This window comes from Oncorhynchus gorbuscha, linkage group LG01 (assembly GCF_021184085.1).
Source record: "Oncorhynchus gorbuscha isolate QuinsamMale2020 ecotype Even-year linkage group LG01, OgorEven_v1.0, whole genome shotgun sequence".
In the NCBI taxonomy this organism is placed as follows: Eukaryota; Metazoa; Chordata; class Actinopteri; order Salmoniformes; family Salmonidae; genus Oncorhynchus; species Oncorhynchus gorbuscha.
Genome location: NC_060173.1, coordinates 45,437,512 through 45,455,677, shown reverse-complemented (window position 1 = coordinate 45,455,677; position 18,166 = coordinate 45,437,512). Strand labels below are relative to the sequence as shown.

Here is an 18,166-nt window from a genome sequence, read left to right as displayed (position 1 = left end):
GCCCTCTGGGTTCGGTTTAGCAAAGGAATTATGGGGTTATTTTAGGACCCTGTCTTTATTTTCTTGTCTATTTCCTTGGTTACCATGGCGACCTCCCCTTTCCTAAATCTCCCTTTCCTCTCTAGGTGATGGCGTCTGTGTTTTTCTCTGCTCCTCTGACGTGGAGACGGAGCACACATGCAGTGTGTTGTCTCTGTCTCTCTCTGCCGATGATTGTGGAGTGCTGGAGGACAGACAACAACCAACTGATAGAGCCCGCTTCCAAAGGGAATGTGTGATAGGGTTGTCAGTGAGCCATACAGTAGAGCTGTCCTGTTCATTTGGGCCTCCTGTGTGTTTGCTAAGAGAACACTTTCACTTCTATGAGGTGAAGTGACCTCACTTTTACCGGTCTTGCACTCTATCCTAATGCTCTAAACTATAAGTCTTGACCACTAAGCATCATATATAAGACCTTCCCTTAGAACGCACTCTGAACTGTGTGTAGCAAAACCACAGTTACAAAAGAGGAAGTGCTCACTACTTGCTTATTTCCTTCCGCATCCTCTCATTTTTCTTTATATCCGTTTATTCCTTCATTCGTCCTTTTTGTTTCTCATAGAAATGTTTTAATTGGTCCTGAATTGGGTGAAGTTTGTTTGACCTGTCATCACGTGTCATGTTTCTGGAGAACTGCTTGTCAGATTGGCTGCACTTCCTTTTGTAGCACGGCTATTTGGATTGATTCAGTGTTGACGTCAGTCAGGAAGCTGTACACAGGAGTTCCCCTATTCAGTCTGCTTGCTGCTACTGCTCTGAAGGTAAGGTTTACTGGATAAAACATTTTTGGTGTGCCTCCGGGGGAAAGTTTGTGTCAACTTCAGGCAGAGAATCTCTAGGAGAGGAGTGAACTACACACACAGATGGCACAGTGAAGCTACACTCTCGTCTCAGGGAGACACTTTTACATGTTGTTGGTCACAGTGCATCCCAGGCAGGTTAGTCTACTGTCAGAAGGCCTTCCTCTGAACTTGTTTCTATTCTGTGTTGTTTTGGGGCCCAGAATCCAAATAAAATATCCAGAGAGACGATTGCATGCAGCATGGTAGTGGGACTTCACAGGAAGTTATGGGGTATATATCCATTTGCCCGTTTGTTCACTTGTGCGGGCTCAGCTTAGGCAGAAGTGAACTCACTGAGAAGGAAGTAACCAAATCAAACACCAGAAGTGTTTCAGTCTTCACATCGGAGGTTTGAAATGATCCCTTACATGAATTGAATTTGAACTATCATTGACACGGCTTCACTGATACCAGAAGCACTGTGTTCATATTTTGCTCCCTATAGGGGATATGGAGGATTTTCCTGATATGTACCAGGGGAAAGACCCTGAGGACATTGAATCTTTCCAGGGTAAGTCTACATTCAACTGTACTCAAGCTCAGGCAAACTGTTTGATTTCATATTTTCTTTCCAAAATGGTTGTCAAGCAGCAGCCTCAACTGAACATTTTGCACGTTGAAATAGGTGAGAGGAGGAAGATCATTCAGCCGACATCGTTGAAAGATCCCAAACTTGAAAAGCTGAAATCGGTATGATTGATCTGTATTTTAGAATTCATGCTCCAACACCAGCCACAACATTATCCTAAATGTGTTATCTATCATCAAAGCCCATAATAACACCATTGATACATTATACTACTATACTCTAGGGCCATGTTACCCCAGGGTCGTACGGGCATAAAAGTCATTACAAAGAAAGCCTCTGATTGCATATTCATTAGGGTATGCTGAACCACTAAGCCCTCTTGTGTGAGAGGTGGGTCGACCAGTACATCTTTATTAGAGATGATGGTAGACAGAGATAGATGTTGCCAGGGCACCTTCTCCCTAAGCCCTCAGAGAGGATTTGAAATAGAAAAGATGCTTATGGAATAAATTCAAGTAAAATGAAACAATTGTCTTCATCAATTAGATGAGCGTACAACAGTGTAGGCATAAAAGTGTTGGAAAGAGAAAACCACGGAGTCTATCTGTCTATCTGGCCCATGAATAATTGAATAGAGACATAGGTGGAAATTGCAATAGGAATCCTTTGATATTATAACATCAGAGTCTGCTCTGAATAGACCAGTAAAGGTCATGTATACAAAGATTTACCACAGTAGATCAGTGGAGGCTGCTGAGGGGAGAACGGCTCATAATAATGGCTGGAACGGAGTAACGGAGTGGTATATGGTATCAAAAACATGGTTTTCATATGTCTGATACCATTCCATTCACTCTATTACACACCATTCCAGTCATTATTATGAGCCATCCTCCCCTCAACAGCCTCCACTGCAGTAGATTGTACATTACTGATCTCTGTACCCAGAACCAAATATCTTCGTTGGTACATTTGGTACATATCTGTAACAGTAGCTACGTCAAAAGAGACTAATACAGTACTATAGCAGGCAATTAATATCACAGAGTTGAACTTACTGTTATCATGAACCTTGGTCTTTACAGGTTTTGGTTAACTGGATCAACAGTACTTTGAAAGAGGAACACATCGTAGTGCAGAGTCTGGAAGAGGACATATTTGATGGCCTAATCCTCCATCACCTCCTTGGTGAGACATGCACGCACACACACACTCTCTCTCTCTCTCTCTCTCTCTCTCTCTCTCTCTCTCTCTCTCTCTCTCTCTCTCTCTCTCTCTCTCTCTCTCTCTCTCTCTCTCTCTCTCTCTCTCTCTCTCTCTCTCTCTCTCTCTCTCTCTCTCGCTCCCCCCCATATGTGCTTGGCCTTTACCTGTGCTGTTCACAGGGAGGTTAGCTGAAGTGCTTCTGTCTGTGGAGGAGATAGCGGTGACCAGCGCTGCTCAGACACGCAAGCTGGAGGTCATCCTGGAGGCCCTGAATGAGAAACTGGGGCTACAGGACAGCTCTCTCAGCAGGTGGAGTGTCAAACGTGAGTCACATTCACAATACAACCCCGCAAACAAAGCCACGTCCTTAGGACGTCCACTGTTGGCTGGGAAAGCTACACAACACTGCTGTTCCCCTCAGAGCTATGTTTGGCTAAGGGACTCTTCAATAGGATTTGATGGTGAAGCTACAGTATAACCCCAGTCTGCTGACACCTACTGAGAGGGATTACTGTAGGGGAAAAGGCAGACCCACGGGGTGCAGTGTTAATCATCAGTGGGGCTGAGGATTAGTTTGTGTTGTGTTGCCAACAAGATTGACTGCATAGGGCTTTGGTATGGTGTTCAAGCAGGTTGACTCTCCCTTTGGTATGGTGTTGAAGCAGGTTGACTCTCCCTTTGGTATGGTGTTGAAGCAGGTTGACTCTCTCTTTGGTATGGTGTTGAAGCAGGTTGACTCTCCCTTTGGTATGGTGTTGAAGCAGGTTGACTCTCCCTTTGGTATGGTGTTGAAGCAGGTTGACTCTCCCTTTGGTATGGTGTTGAAGCAGGTTGACTCTCCCTTTGGTATGGTGTTGAAGCAGGTTGACTCTCCCTTTGGTATGGTGTTGAAGCAGGTTGACTCTCCCTTTGGTATGGTGTTGAAGCAGGTTGGCTCTCCCTTCATTCCCTTCCTTCTCTGTCAGTCATTCACAGCAAAGACTTGCTGGCCACACTCCATCTTCTGGTTGCCATGGTGAGGTGCTTCCAGCCTAATCTGGAGCTTCCCCCAAATGTCAGAGTGGAAGTTCTCTTGTTGGAGGTGAGTTTGATGTCAAATGAATGGTACTTTACCCTAAATCAACCTATTAAAAAAAGAGACTCCCCTGTTCAATAAAGTTGTTCTCTCACTTCAGGTCAACAGAAGTGGAATCAAATCAGAAAAGGAAATAGAGATTCTTACAGATGAAAGGTTGCTAAATTATTTCCGATTATGTTGTTGTGTCCGATTACAGTTGCATGTTCTTCAGAGAATGGATTCTGTTTCAGGAGATCGAATATTCACTTAATTTGCTGTCTACCTCAACAGCGATTCAGCTACCGACGCCCTGAGCAGCTCAGACAGTGAGTAAGATATTCAGGGTCACCTTTGCAGTACTGTGCTGCCGTTTATCCAGGACATTGCAGAGATAAACCCTCTCCTTCCTGTCTCTTCGTCCAGGCGAGGATCCCATTGAGCAGCTGCTGAAGCTGGAACCCCACAAGATCAACACAGTAAAGCGGGTAATAGAAAAAATATGGGTCTTCCATCCCTGCTGACCTGTTCTGCAGTCTTAACCATTGCATTATTAGACAGAGGATTGATTATAGGACCAGCGTATGTATTGTCTAGCTATACTGGTCCTGATTCAGGGAGAGGCTGATTTGTGTGAATAATGCCTCTGATTGCTCAGACTGTGTATGATTGAATGAGCACCGCACCGACCCTATGCAACTGTTATATGGTCTCATTAGAATATGTCAACACAGTGACATTGAATGTTGTTGTTTTATACGGTATATATGCAGTGTATTCGGAAAGTATTCTGACCCCTAAACATTTTATTGTGTTACAGCCTTATTAAAAATTCCCTTCATCAATCTGCACACAAAACCCTATAATGACAAAGCAAAAACAGGTTTTTAGAAATGTTTGCTAATGTACTAAAAACAACAACTGAAATATCACATTTATATAAGTATTCAGACCCTTTACTCCCCTAATGCCCCTTTGACAGAGATTACAGCCTTGAGTCTTCTTGGGTATGACACTACAAGCTTGGCACACCTGTATTTGGGGAGTTTCTCCCATTCTTCTCGGCAGATCCTCTGTCAGGTTGGATGGGGAGCGTCGTTGCACAGCTATTTTCCGGTCTCTCCAGAGATGTTCGATTGGGTTCAAGTCCGGACTCTGGCTGGGCCACTCAAGGACAGTCAGAGACTTGTCCCAAAGCCACTCCTGCGTTGTCTTGGTTGTGTGCTTAGGGTCGTTGTCCTGTTGAAAGGTAAACCTTAACACCAGTCTGAGGTCCTGGGTGCTCTGGAGCCGGTTTTCATCAAGAATCTCTCTGTACTTTGCTCCATTCATCTTTCCCTCGATCCTGACTAGTCTCACAGTCCCTTCCACCGAAACATTTCCCCACAGCATGATGCTGCCACCACCATTTTTCACCGTAGGGATGGTGCCAGGTTTCCTCCAGACGTGACCCTTGGCATTCAGGCCAAAGAGTTCAATATTGGTTTCATCAGACCAGAGAATCTTGTTTCTCACGGTCTGAGAGTCCTTAGGTCACCTTTGGCAAACTCCAAGAGGGCGTCTTCTCATGTGTCTTCTCCTGAGGAGTGGCTTCCGTCTGGCCACTCTACCATAAAGGCCTGATTGGTGCAGTGCTGCAGAGATAGTTGTCCTTCTGGAAGATTCTCCCATCTCCACAGAGGAACTCTGGAGCTCTGTCAGAGTGACCATCAGGTTCTTGATCACCTCCCTGACCAAGGCCCTTCTCCCCCATTTGCTCAGTTTGGCCGGGGCGGCCAGCTCTAAGAAGAGTCTTGGTAATTCCAAACTTCTTCCATTTAAGAACGATGAATGCCACTGTGTTCTCGGGGACCTTCAATGCTGCAGAACTTTCTAAAAACCTGTTTTCACTTTGTCATTATGGGGTAATGTGATGTCATTATAGAGTATTGTGATGTCATTATGGGTTATTGTGTGTAGATTGATGAGGGGAAAAAAGCAATTTCATTCATTTTAGATTAAGGCTGTAAAGTAACAAAATGTGGGAAAAGGGAAGAGGTCTGAATACTTTCTGAATGCACTGTATATACTACATGATCAAAAGTATGTGGACACCTGTTTGTCACATTCCAAAATCATGGGCATTAATATTGAGTTGGTCCCCACTTTGTTGCTATGACAGCCTCCACCCTTCTTGTCTGGGAAAGCTTTCCACTAGATGTTGGAACATTGCTGTGGGGACTTGCTTCCATTCAGCCACAAGAGCATTAGTGAGGTTGAACACTGGTGTTGGGCTATTAGACCTGGCTCGCGGTCAGCGTTCCAATTTATCTCAGAGTTGTTCGATGGGGTTGAGGTCAAGGCTCTGTGCAGGCCAGTCAAGTTCTTCCACACCGATATCGACAAACCATATGTGTATGGATCTCACTTTGTGCATGGGGGCATTGTTATGCTGAAACAGGAAAGGGCCTTCCCCAAACTGTTGCCACAAAGTTGGAAGCACAGAATCGTCCGAATGCCATTTTATGCTGTAGCGCTAAGACTTGCCTTCACGGGAACTAAAGGGCCTTGCCCGAACCATGAAAAACAACTCAGAACATTATTCCTCCTCCAGCAAAGTTTACAGTTGGCACTATGCATTCGGGCAGGTAGCATTCTCCTGGCATCCACCAAACCCAGATTCGGATTGCCAGATGGTGAAGCGTGATTCATCACTCCAGAGAACACGTTTCCACTGCTCCAGAGTCCAATGCGATGCTTTGCATCGTGCATGGAGATCTTAGTCGTGTGTGTGGCTGCTCTGCCATGGAAACCCCCTGACAAACAGTTCTTCATTGCTTCCAGAGGTAGTTTGAACTCGGGAGTGAGTGTTGCAACCGTGGTCAGATGATTTTTAGGCGCTCAGCCCTTGGCGTTCCCGTTTTGTGAGCTTGTGTGGCTGAGCCGTTGTTGCTTTTTCTTATTTGAAGAATAATAGTGAAGACAGCAAAATGATTAAATAAACATATGGAATCAATTCTTGACTGAGGGACCTTACAGATATTGTATATATGGGTGATAGAGGAAGGGATAGTCATAAATCATGTCAACCCCTGTTGTTTCACACAGAGTGAGTCCATGTAACTTTTTATGTGATTGATTAAGCCACATTTGACTTCTGAACTAAGTTTGGCTTGCCTAAACAAAGGGGGTGAATACTTATGCAACGACTATATTTTCAATCCCACTTTTGCAGCACAACAAAATGGGAAAAAAAATCCAAGTGGGGTGAATACTTATGATACCCACTGTATATACCATTTAGCAGACCCTTTTGTTCAAAGCGACATGGCTGCAGAGGTTAAAATGTCAACACCTTTTCTAAAGTGATAGGTCTGTAATCCTATATCTTTCCATTATAGGCCATCATGCACTTTGTCAACAAGAAGATGTCAACCTTGGGACTACAGGTGACAGACATGGAGAAACAGGTTTGTTTTACTGTAGAAAAGGGTTTGGCCATCCTTTTTGGAATGGGTATTAATTGAGCACTACCAGTGTTGTGAATTGAAAGGTGATTGATCTGTTTCCTTTCAGTTACACCATTTGGGTAAGAACCAACTGACGGTGTTCTTTATCCATGTAGTTTTCAGATGGTGTTATTCTCCTTCTGCTGATTGGACAGTTGGAGGGCTTCTTTGTTCCACTCTATGACTTCAACATCACCCCAGTCAACGCTACTGAGATGGTAAGGATCTCCTGTGTCCCAGGACTCCTTCTTTGGGAGGAATCATGTTCTGGAGGCAGCTCTGCCTCAAAGGAAATATGTATGCGATTGTTTGGCTCAATGGTATGGGCGGAGCTTACGTATGATACAGTGAATGGAACAAATATCACATTTTGGCCTACAATAATATTCTGACAGCAGCGAAACAATTAGATCCAATGTGTTAATAATTTGAAATCCATAAGAATAAGGGTATAATCAAATCAAATTAAATCAAATCCATTTTTATTGGTCACATACACATGGTTAGCAGATGTTAATGAGAGTGTAGCGAAATGCTTGTGTTTCTATTTCCAGTAATATCTAACAAGTAATCTAACAATACCACAACACAACTACCTCATACACACAAGTGTTAAGGAATGAATAAGAATATGTACATATAAATGCATGGATGAGCGATGTTCGAACGGCATAGGCAAGATGCAGTAGATGGTATAGGGTACAGTATATACATACAGTGCGGAGAACGAGTATTTGATACACTGCCGATTTTGCAGGTTTTCCTACTTACAAAGCATGTAGAGGTCTTTTTATCATAGGTACACTTCAACTGTGAGAGACGGAATCTAAAACAAAAATCCAGAAAATCACATTGTATGATTTTTAAGTCATTAATTTCCATTATACTGCATGACATAAGTCTATCACAGTTGAAGTGTACCTATGATGAAAATGACAGACCTCTACATGCTTTGTAAGTAGGAAAACCTGCCAAATCGGCAGTGTATCAAATACTTGTTCTCCCCACTGTATAAGATGAGTAATGTAGGGTATGTAAACATTATATGAAGTGGCATTGTTTAAAGTGACTAGTGTATTACGTTATTCACTGTACTCCTGTATGAGATTGAGATAACGTTGCTCCGGTGGGTCAGACATCTGCATGTGTCATGGCCTGCTGTGTCTCTCACCTCACTCTCTCTGGTCTAGCTGCAGAATGTGACCGTGGCCCTGGACCTCCTGAATGACATAGGGCTACCCACGACCAACATTGAGCCCCAAGGTAAGTGTGTTCATTTTCTGTGGCACCCATAGTTGACCTACGTATATTGTCTCACCAACTTGGAGCCAAATGGGTCTTGTAATAGTGCACTTGGTGTAGGAGATAGAGGAGCTTAAGGAGACTATCTAAAAATATCACATCCACACGTATCCTACTGTAAGTGAATATATCTTTGTAATAGGAAGTTTGACCAAAATTGCTCTGGGCTGTAATTTTCACATCACAGTAATGGAGCTGTGAGACAGAATTGTTCAACTAATTCAGAAGATTTCCTGTATCATAGCCATTTATCTGGGCAATAGCGGTATGCCACTGTTCATATGTCGAGTGGAAGCCAGGATTTGTGTTGATAGTTTGAGTTAAGCCGCATCACTACGCATGGGGATATAAAGGGATAGCTGGGATTCCGTTGGAATATTCATGAATATGATGAATATGATGATTATCGCCCTGGATGATTGGCCGAGGGGTTTGTCCCAAATGGCAACCTATTCCCTATATACAGATGTAGGATCTTGATCTCCCTGTTGCAGGAAATGTAAAACTTTAAGTGTATTTGCGGTTTAATAAGGCTTCTGAAGTTTATAATTTCCACACATTTTCAGACTTGATTTTCCCATACGGAAAGTGCACCAACCGCTACACAAATGTCCATAGATTAAAATCCACATAATAATTCACATTTCTGGTTGCTGTAGGATTATTTTCCTGCTGTAGAAAACTGGCTTTTGAGTTCTATTGGGACTCAGGCCCACTCTGAGGTCATAATAATTTATTTAGAGGCTCTCTCAGGGAGGAAACCTCTATTTGTTAGTTGTTGATAGACACACAGGCAACACTTCTTTCTATCATGCAATGCCAAACTGACAAGAGGCTAGAAGTGTGTGAGTGTGTGTGTGTGTGTGTGTGTGTGTGTGTGTGTGTGTGTGTGTGTGTGTGTGTGTGTGTGTGTGTGTGTGTGTGTGTGTGTGTGTGTGTGTGTGTGTGTGTGTGTGTGCGTGTGCATGTGTGTGTGTGCATACTGTATGTGCATGTATGTTTTCTTGATTTTGTCTCTGAATTAACTGTTAATAAAGAAGCGCTGAGCATTTATTTTTGTAAATTATTATAAAAGAAGCTGGTTAATTGCCTGGCAGCATAACCTGTAATTTAAAAGTAAAGCTTTGAGTTGATAAATGTGAATGTTTGGGCCGGTACAACTCATTTAACCCAGAAGCAAGAGACAGATTTAATTCATTTTTTTGCATACTTTTAATTACGGGCACATTTCTGTGATGGAAAAAGGAATCCCACTGCTCCAGGTCTACAGCACACACCGCTGTGTGCATTAATTAGGCTAGCAGGAGCTCTAGCCGATCTAAATAGTTCATTTAAAGGGATACTTAGGGATTTTGGCAGTGAATTATTTTATCTACCTCCCAGAGTCGGATGAACTTGTGGATACAATTTGTATGTCTGTGTCCAGTAAAAAGGAAGTTAGAGGTAGTTTTGTGAGTCAATGCTAAGTAGCGTCAGCACAATGACTAGAAGTCTATGGGTGTCTACTAACATGCTAGCATATACCGATAGACTTCCAGTTATTGCGCTAACGCTAGTTAGCATGGGCTCGCAAAACTACCTCTAACTTCTTTCATACTGGACACAATGACATACAAATAGTACCCACATTTTTTGGGGGGCTGTCTGGTTAGACTTCAGTGCAGCTTTTGACATTTTCGATCATAGTCTGCTGCTGGAAAAACGTATGTGTTATGGCTTTACACCTCCTGGTATAATGTGGATAAAGAGTTACTTGTCTAACAGAATACAGAAGGTGTTATTTAATGGAAGCCTCTCAAATATAATCCAGTTAGAATCAGGAATTCCCCAGGGTAGCTGTTTAGGCCTCTTGCTTTTTTCCATTTTTACTAACATTTTACTTGACATGCAACTGATTTTGAGTAAAGCCATTGTGTCTATGTATGCGGATGACTCAACACTATGCACATCAGCTACTACAGCGACTGAAATGACTGCAACACTCAACAAAGTTAGTTTAGAGTGGGTGGCAAGGAATAAGTTAGCCCTAAATATTTCTAAAACTAAAAGCATTGTATTTGGAACAAAACACTCACTAAACCCCAAGCCTCAACTAAATATTCTAATAAATAATGTGGAAATTGAGCAAGTTGAGAATAATAAACTGCTTGGAGTAACCCTAGATTATAAACTGTCATGGTCAGAACTGTATAATGGTCAGAATTGTATAAACTGCCTTCATTTTGCCAGACCCCAGGAAGAGTAGCTGCTGTGTTGGCAGGGAGGTAGATAAAGGTCCTCATTGCCAAAATCAGGAAGTATCCCTTTAATTATGCATCATACAGGGAAGAGTGATATTGTTGGATCTAATCTTACCATTTAGATATTGATTAGATTGTATCTAAGGTTGTTTTTGGTTCAGTTTTGTGGCAGCGTCAGTAAATGCACACTATTGACCTCCATTATCAAAGCTCCAGTGATGGTGAGGGGTGATGATGCACAAATAGATGACTCCGATCACTTAATGTGTCTCTGACTGCATCTCTCCTAGATATAGTCTCTCAGGATGTGACAGCTACCTTGAAGGTCCTATATGCCCTGTTCAAGAAGCACAAAAGCAGATGAGAGTGGGAAGAACACGGACGAGGACATTAGGAGGTGATGACGCCAGAAGTCCTTTGCCTGAGGTGTTTTTCCCCAGAATAATAGGCTGATTCCCTCTGTGAAATTACAGAAAAATCATATATCGATTCTATGTAAAGCTTTGTGTCAATAAAATTGTACTGTATGTGCCATAGTTTGAATAGCATGGGAAACCAATCCCCGACCGCATTCCCCTTTGAAGATCCAAGTCATCTCAAAGTAGTCTGGAATTGTGACTGAGTATCCTATTGTGTTCTATGAAGATTATTGACACAATGTGGACACCTTTGGACATGACACCCTCGTTCTCTCTCAATTCAATTCAATTGGCTTTATTGGCACATGGGAAACATATGTTAACATTGCCAAAGCAAGTGAAGTAGATACTATACAAAAGTGAAATAAACAATAAAAATGAACAGTAAACATTACACTCACAGAAGTTCCAAAAGAATGAAGACATTACAAATGTCATATTATGTATATATACAGTGTTGTAACGATGTGCAAATGGTTAAAGTACAAAAGGGAAAATAAACAAGCATAAATATGGGTTGTATTTACAATGGTGTTTGTTCTTCACTGGTTGACCTTTACTTGTGGCAACAGGTCACAAATCTTGCTGCTTTTACATTTGACAGGGAAGCTGAGAGGTCAAATATACTGTTAAGATTTTCTACTGCCAAGTTTACACCTTCACTATTCACTATGTCGCACAGACTAGTACATGTCCCTGGGCCTGGAAATGATTGATTTCCCCCTCCAGGCTGGAGAAGCTGTCTTAATTAAAGTATGGGGATTCTAGTGAGGGGATATAGGTAGCACACAGGAGGACATTTTTCCCTGTTAAGATCATTTCCTTTTGAATTTCTAGTCAAATGTAAAATGCTCCTGTTTTGATTAATTTAATGGAGTGAGTCAGGTCTGCTCTATACCAAATTAGCATACCCCCTGGGTCCCTTCCCTGTTTCACATCTGGTAGTTTGGTGGATGGGACTACCAGCTCTCTGTAACCTAGAGGGCAACCAGTGGGTCCGTCTCCGCTATACCAGGTTTCTTGTAGGATGACAATGTCTGTATTTCCGATTTCTTTGATGAAGTCCAGGTTCCTGCTCTTTAGGTCAAAGGTAGATGACCTCAGGCCTTGGACATACCAGGATGAGATACTGAATGATTTCTGTTCCATAAAGTATCCAATGTTGTAGGTTGTTTGTTTGGCCTCAGGCCAGTAAGTGTGAGCAGAGCCTGCTGAGCATCTGGTACATGCCATTGGCTTGGGTTAGTGTAAGAGTGGGGGTTGGGCTAGTGTAGTGGGGCTTGGGTTAGTGTAAGAGTGGGGGTTGGGCTAGTGTAGTGGGGCTTGGGATAGTGTAAGAGTGGGGGTTGGGCTAGTGTAGTGGGGCTTGGGTTAGTGTAAGAGTGGGGGTTGGGCTAGTGTAGTGGGGGTTGGGCTAGTGTAGTGGGGCTTGGGCTAGTGTAAGAGTGGGGGTTGGGCTAGTGTAGTGGGGCTTGGGCTAGTGTAAGAGTGGGGGTTGGGCTAGTGTAGTGGGGCTTGGGCTAGTGTAAGAGTGGGGGGTTGGGCTAGTGTAGTGGGGCTTGGGCTAGTGTAAGAGTGGGGGTTGGGCTAGTGTAGTGGGGCTTGGGCTAGTGTAAGAGTGGGGGGTTGGGCTAGTGTAGTGGGGCTTGGGCTAGTGTAAGAGTGGGGCTTGGGCTAGTGTAAGAGTGGGGGTTGGGCTAGTGTAAGAGTGGGGGTTGGGCTAGTGTAAGAGTGGGGGTTGGGCTAGTGTAAGAGTGGGGGTTGGGCTAGTGTAGTGGGGCTTGGGCTAGTGTAAGAGTTGGGGGTTGGGCTAGTGTAGTGGGGCTTGGGCTAGTGTAAGAGTGGGGGTTGGGCTAGTGTAGTGGGGCTTGGGCTAGTGTAAGAGTGGGGGGTTGGGCTAGTGTAGTGGGGCTTGGGCTAGTGTAAGAGTGGGGGTTGGGCTAGTGTAAGAGTGGGGGTTGGGCTAGTGTAGTGGGGCTTGGGCTAGTGTAAGAGTGGGGGTTGGGCTAGTGTAGTGGGGCTTGGGCTAGTGTAAGAGTGGGGGTTGGGCTAGTGTAGTGGGGCTTGGGCTAGTGTAAGAGTGGGGGGTTGGGCTAGTGTAAGAGTGGGGGTTGGGCTAGTGTAAGAGTGGGGGTTGGGTTAGTGTAAGAGTGGGGGTTGGGCTAGTGTAAGAGTGGGGGTTGGGCTAGTGTAAGAGTGGGGGTTGGGCTAGTGTAAGAGTGGGGGTTGGGCTAGTGTATGAGTGGGGGTTGGGCTAGTGTAAGAGTGGGGGTTGGGCTAGTGTAAGAGTGGGGTTGGGCCTGTTTGCCCGCTCACGGCCTGGGCGTATCTGTGCCTTCATGTTGAGACCCTCTTTGCGGGGGTGGGGTGCATGGGGTGGGCAGCAGGGGCATAGGTCTGATCTGAGGGGGCGTAAATGGGGTGTGGGCATGGTTGACTTGGAGGGGTGTTGATTTGTTGGGGTGGGGGTGTGCATGTGGCTGGTGGTGTTGTGGTCTGGATGTACTGTAGGTCCTCTATGTGTAGGTCCGGAGGGGGGGGGGGGGAGAAGAGTGTCTCGCTGGTCTGGGCAGGCTATCTATTGGTCTGGGCAGGCTATCTGTTGCTCCTGTGTGAAGTGTTGGGGCTGCATTTTAGAGCGATGTCCTTTAGAGTCCGGGCGAAGGTGAGCACTGCTGCCTTGTATAGGTGGACCTGGTCATAGAGGCTGTTCAGGGTAGAGTGGTGGGCCAGGAAAACATTTGGTTTTGAGGCACAGTCACGGGAAATACTTGCGTTTACCCGCTGTATGGTAGCAGGGTGGAAGTCTTTTCATGGTAGCATTGGAGAAAGTAGAAGAAGCTTTTTCAATCACTCCCTTCAGTGCTGTGGCAACCTTTTCCTGCTATGTTCTCAGGTTGTTTGTGCCTGTGTGTATTATTGTGTGGCTAGGTGAACCTAGTTGGTCCTCAGACAGAAGGCCTGGATGTTTGGACACCAGAGTTTAGACACACTGGTGTCTATTTTTCCCATTTGAGTCCATCCTAAGTACAATACACTCTCTCCTTCCCTCTCTCATCTATCACTCGCTTTCTCTCTTCCCCTCCCTCTTCTCTTTCACCCTCCTTCTCTCTACCCTATCTTACTCTCCCTCACGCTCCCACTTCTCTCTCCCCCCTCTATTACTTATTTCCCCTCTCCCCCTTCTCTCCTATCTTCTCTTCTCATCTCCCAACTTCACCTCTCTCTCTTATCTCACCTCCACAGACAGGATATTGACGCATAGATATACCGTACATCAAGGGTATTGACTCATACAGTAAGTCAATACATAGCATTCAAAGCAAAACAGTTGGTGATAAAGCTGCAATGGGTAAATTGGTGAAAGACTCAGAAAGACAGACATACAGAAACAGAGAGACAGACAGCCAGCCAGGCAGACAGACAAACCCTAAACCTAACCCTAAACCTAACCCAACTTCATGTCCACATACCTCGGGTAAGTTATGCCGAGAGACCACTTTATTTGGACAAGATATGTTTTGAAAACCGTAATGTTTTCAGATTATTTCCAGGGATACACAACATCCTGAAAAATATGTAAATATCTTTGTATACTATAATACCATATTTCCCTTGATGGAGAAATGCTGAATGTAAAAAATGTGCTCAACTTACCCCACTCTCACTTACACTTAAAATAACATTTGGGTTGGGTTCGGGACCAGTTCTTGCGGAACTGCGGTTAGGTTCGGGACCACTTCTTGCAGGACTGCGGGTGGGTTCGGGACCACTTCTTGCAGGACTGCGGTTGGGTTCGGGACCACTTCTTGCAGGACTGCGGGTGGGTTCGGGACCACTTCTTGCAGGACTGCGGTTGGGTTCGGGACCATTTCTTGCAGGACTGCGGGTGGGTCTGTGACCATTTCTTGCAGGACTGTGGGTGGGTTCGGGACCATTTCTTGCAGGACTGCGGGTGGGTTCGGGACCATTTCTTGCAGGACTGCGGGTGGGTCCGTGACCATTTCTTGCAGGACTGCGGGTGGGTTCGGGACCATTTCTTGCAGGACTGCGGTTGGGTTCGGGACCATTTCTTGCAGGACTGCGGGTGGGTTCGGGACCATTTCTTGCAGGACAGCGGGTGGGTTTGGGACCATTTCTTGAAGGACTGCAATTGGGTTCGGGACGATTTCTTGCAAGACTGCGGTTGTGTTCGGGACCAGTTCTTGCAGGAGCAGATGGGAGTCTGACAAAAAGCCAGTGGGGGTGAGCTGGTAAGGTATTAAAAGCTGCTTGTGTGGTTGGGTGGGAGCGGGATGAAGAAATCAGTCCTGTGCAGACCTCTAGCTCAAGGGCTCTGGCTACTGTTATCCAGATAGCTAGCTATAACTAGCTGGCTAGAAGGATGAAGTCAGAAGCTAATGTTTAACAGAGCCTGACCTCAGCAGGAGGAGTCAACTGAAATTAAACTAGCTATAATCTTAACTAAAGATATGCTATTAGAAGTTCTCATAACGAAATAACTTTGCTTTACAGAGAGCAGTGAGGCAGACAGTGGTGAGGCCGACCGCAATGCAGACACACAGACAGAGACAGCAAGCAGAGAGGTTGGGGTCCCCTGAAATTGAGAATGTTTAATCTTATCAAACACATTGTTTATCATCAAATGGGTTTAGAATACATATATTTTTTTATTCAACAAGGCAAGTCAGTTAAGAACACATTTTTATTTACAATGACGGCCTACACCAGCCAAACCTGACAACACTGGGCCAATTGTGCTCCGCTCTATGGGACTCCCTATCACAGCCGGTTGTGATACAGCCTGGATTTGAACTAGGGTGTCTGAAGTGACACCTCTAGCACTGAGATGCAATGCCTTAGACCCCGCTGCACCACTCAGGAGCCACATACAACATTTTTTGAGTCAACTACGGTCCTTTTACAATGCTAGAATGCACTTCCTTGTCATTATGTGTTGGGACAGCCCGTGGGACCTAAAATGTAATAAATTAAAAAGACAATTTAATATTATTCTCATGTATTTGTAAATCTATTGTTAAAACTGCTTTGCAGAGAGTAGTGAGACAGACAGTGATGAGGCGGAGGCAGGCTGCAATTCAGGAGGAGGTGGAGGAGACAGACAGTGATGAGGCGGAGGCAGGCTGCAATTCAGGAGGAGGTGGAGGAGACAGACAGTGATAAGGCTGAGGCAGGCTGCAATTCAGGAGGAGGTGGAGGAGACAGACAGTGATGAGGCGGAGGCAGGCTGCAATTCAGGAGGAGGTGGAGGAGACAGACAGGTGATGAGGATGAGGCTGAGGCAGGCTGCAATTCAGGAGGAGGTGGAGGAGACAGACAGTGATGGAGGAGAGGACAGTGATGAGGCAGGCTGCAATTCAGCAGGAGGTGGAGGAGACAGACAGTGATGAGGCGGAGGCAGGCTGCAATTCAGGAGGAGGTGGAGGAGACAGACAGTGATGAGGCGGAGGCAGGCTGTAATTCAGGAGGAGGTGGAGGAGACCGACAGTGATGAGGCGGAGGCAGGCTGCAATTCAGGAGGAGGTGGAGGAGACAGACCGTGATGAGGCGGAGGCAGGCTGCAATTCAGGAGGAGGTGGAGGAGACAGACAGTGATGAGGCGGAGGCAGGCTGTAATTCAGGAGGAGGTGGAGGAGACAGACAGACAGTGATGAGGCTGAGGCAGGCTGCAATTCAGGAGGAGGTGGAGGAGACCGACAGTGATGAGGCGGAGGCAGGCTGCAATTCAGGAGGAGGTGGAGGAGACAGACAGTGATAAGGCTGAGGCAGGCTGCAATTCAGGAGGAGGTGGAGGAGACAGACAGTGATGAGGCGGAGGTAGGCTGCAATTCAGGAGGAGGTGGAGGAGACAGACAGTGATGAGGCGGAGGCAGGCTGCAATTCAGGAGGAGGTGGAGGAGACAGACAGTGATGAGGCGGAGGCAGGCTGCAATTCAAGAGGAGGGGGAGGAGACAGACAGTGATGAGGCTGATGCAGGCTGCAATTCAAGAGGAGGTGGAGGAGACACAGAGAGAGAAAGGTTAGTAGTACAGCTGTCCCTGAAATATTATCCCCTTAGAGAATCTGTAATCTAATCAAACACATGAATAACTTGTTTATTTTCGAATGGGTATAGAATACAACATTCTAGTCAGCTAAGGGTGCACTTCGTCAGTTTACAATACAGACAACTGAATTGCATTGCAGCTCAAGTGAGATGCTAAGAACATGAACGGAATTTTTTTAAAGATAACTCATTTCAATACAAACATCTCCACATGCTATTTCTCTGAACTTTTCTAGTGTTCAGTCCCAATGAACTATTTTGGGAGGGCAACCTGATGTGCATTTTGTGTCATTTGTAACCACAGAAAATGACATTAGTCCTTCCCTATAGACATGCATGAAAATGCAATCAACCAATACAGTTCTAAAAATGTAATATGTTTCGGTTTATATTGGTGTTTGTTCGTCTTATCTCGATCGTCCAGTGGAGTTTATAGTTTAACAACCTTTTTTTAACCACTACCTCACTGGTGACCTTTTAAGAAAGCCCTGTGTCGAGGTTTAGCTTAATTTAGTAGGAGTGACTTAATTCATCCTCCACATGGTGCTTCATTCTCTCCCTGCGAAAACAGATTTCCATCATCTGAATTGTTAGTGTCCCCAGGAGGCCGTACATTGACTTTCAGCTTCCTGTGATTACAGGAAGTGTCTTAATTGGGGGTCATAGGGGCGGTTTCGAAGGATTATAAAAGTTAAATCTTATACGTAAATCGACCCAAAAGCATTTTTGACCTCTATTGGATATAATGGTCTTGCAGTTCAAGAAATAAAAATTACCTGGCTACCCAGACTCCTCAATCCGGCCAAATGCCCACGAACGTTAGTTTCTTCTCTGCAATGAGTCTGGATCTGAGTACCTCCGTCGGGAGGCAGTCTCAGACTAACGAATGTAGCAAACGACAGAGCAGCAGAATCAGTGTGAGTCGTTAGGCTTAAAACTTGTTTTAAACACATTTTTATAATGTCTGTCTGTCTGTCTG

At 44.9% G+C, this 18,166-nt stretch overlaps 1 protein-coding gene across 2 annotated transcripts; it reads left to right on the top strand.

The window, feature by feature from the left end:
- Nucleotides 1-31: 31 nt before the first annotated feature.
- On the top strand, nucleotides 32-11,515 carry parvg (parvin, gamma). 2 transcript variants are annotated; one of them, XM_046354263.1, is made up of 13 exons: nucleotides 32-800; nucleotides 1,327-1,392; nucleotides 1,507-1,571; nucleotides 2,496-2,598; nucleotides 2,796-2,939; nucleotides 3,582-3,697; nucleotides 3,792-3,847; nucleotides 3,965-3,999; nucleotides 4,097-4,158; nucleotides 7,051-7,119; nucleotides 7,275-7,376; nucleotides 8,349-8,421; nucleotides 10,991-11,515. In XM_046354263.1, the coding sequence occupies exons 2-13, from the start codon at nucleotides 1,332-1,334 to the stop codon at nucleotides 11,062-11,064; spliced, it is 960 nt and encodes a 319-aa protein (XP_046210219.1). In that variant the 5' UTR covers nucleotides 32-800; nucleotides 1,327-1,331; the 3' UTR covers nucleotides 11,065-11,515. The 2 variants fall into 2 exon arrangements, with proteins under 2 accessions (XP_046210219.1, XP_046210228.1); XM_046354272.1 differs by lacking the exon at nucleotides 32-800 and adding an exon at nucleotides 807-977.
- The last annotated feature ends 6,651 nt before the right edge of the window (nucleotides 11,516-18,166 follow it).

What these genes read in the sequence shown, in the direction of transcription:
- parvg (XM_046354263.1), top strand. Translation starts at nt 1,332, where the DNA reads ATGGAGGATTTTCCTGATATGTACCAGGGGAAAGACCCTGAGGACATT. An exon ending in GGACATTGAATCTTTCCAGG is followed by an intron (nt 1,393 to 1,506) that starts GTAAGTCTACAT and finishes ACGTTGAAATAG; the next exon opens with GTGAGAGGAGGAAGATCATT. An exon ending in AGATCAACACAGTAAAGCGG is followed by an intron (nt 4,159 to 7,050) that starts GTAATAGAAAAA and finishes TTTCCATTATAG; the next exon opens with GCCATCATGCACTTTGTCAA.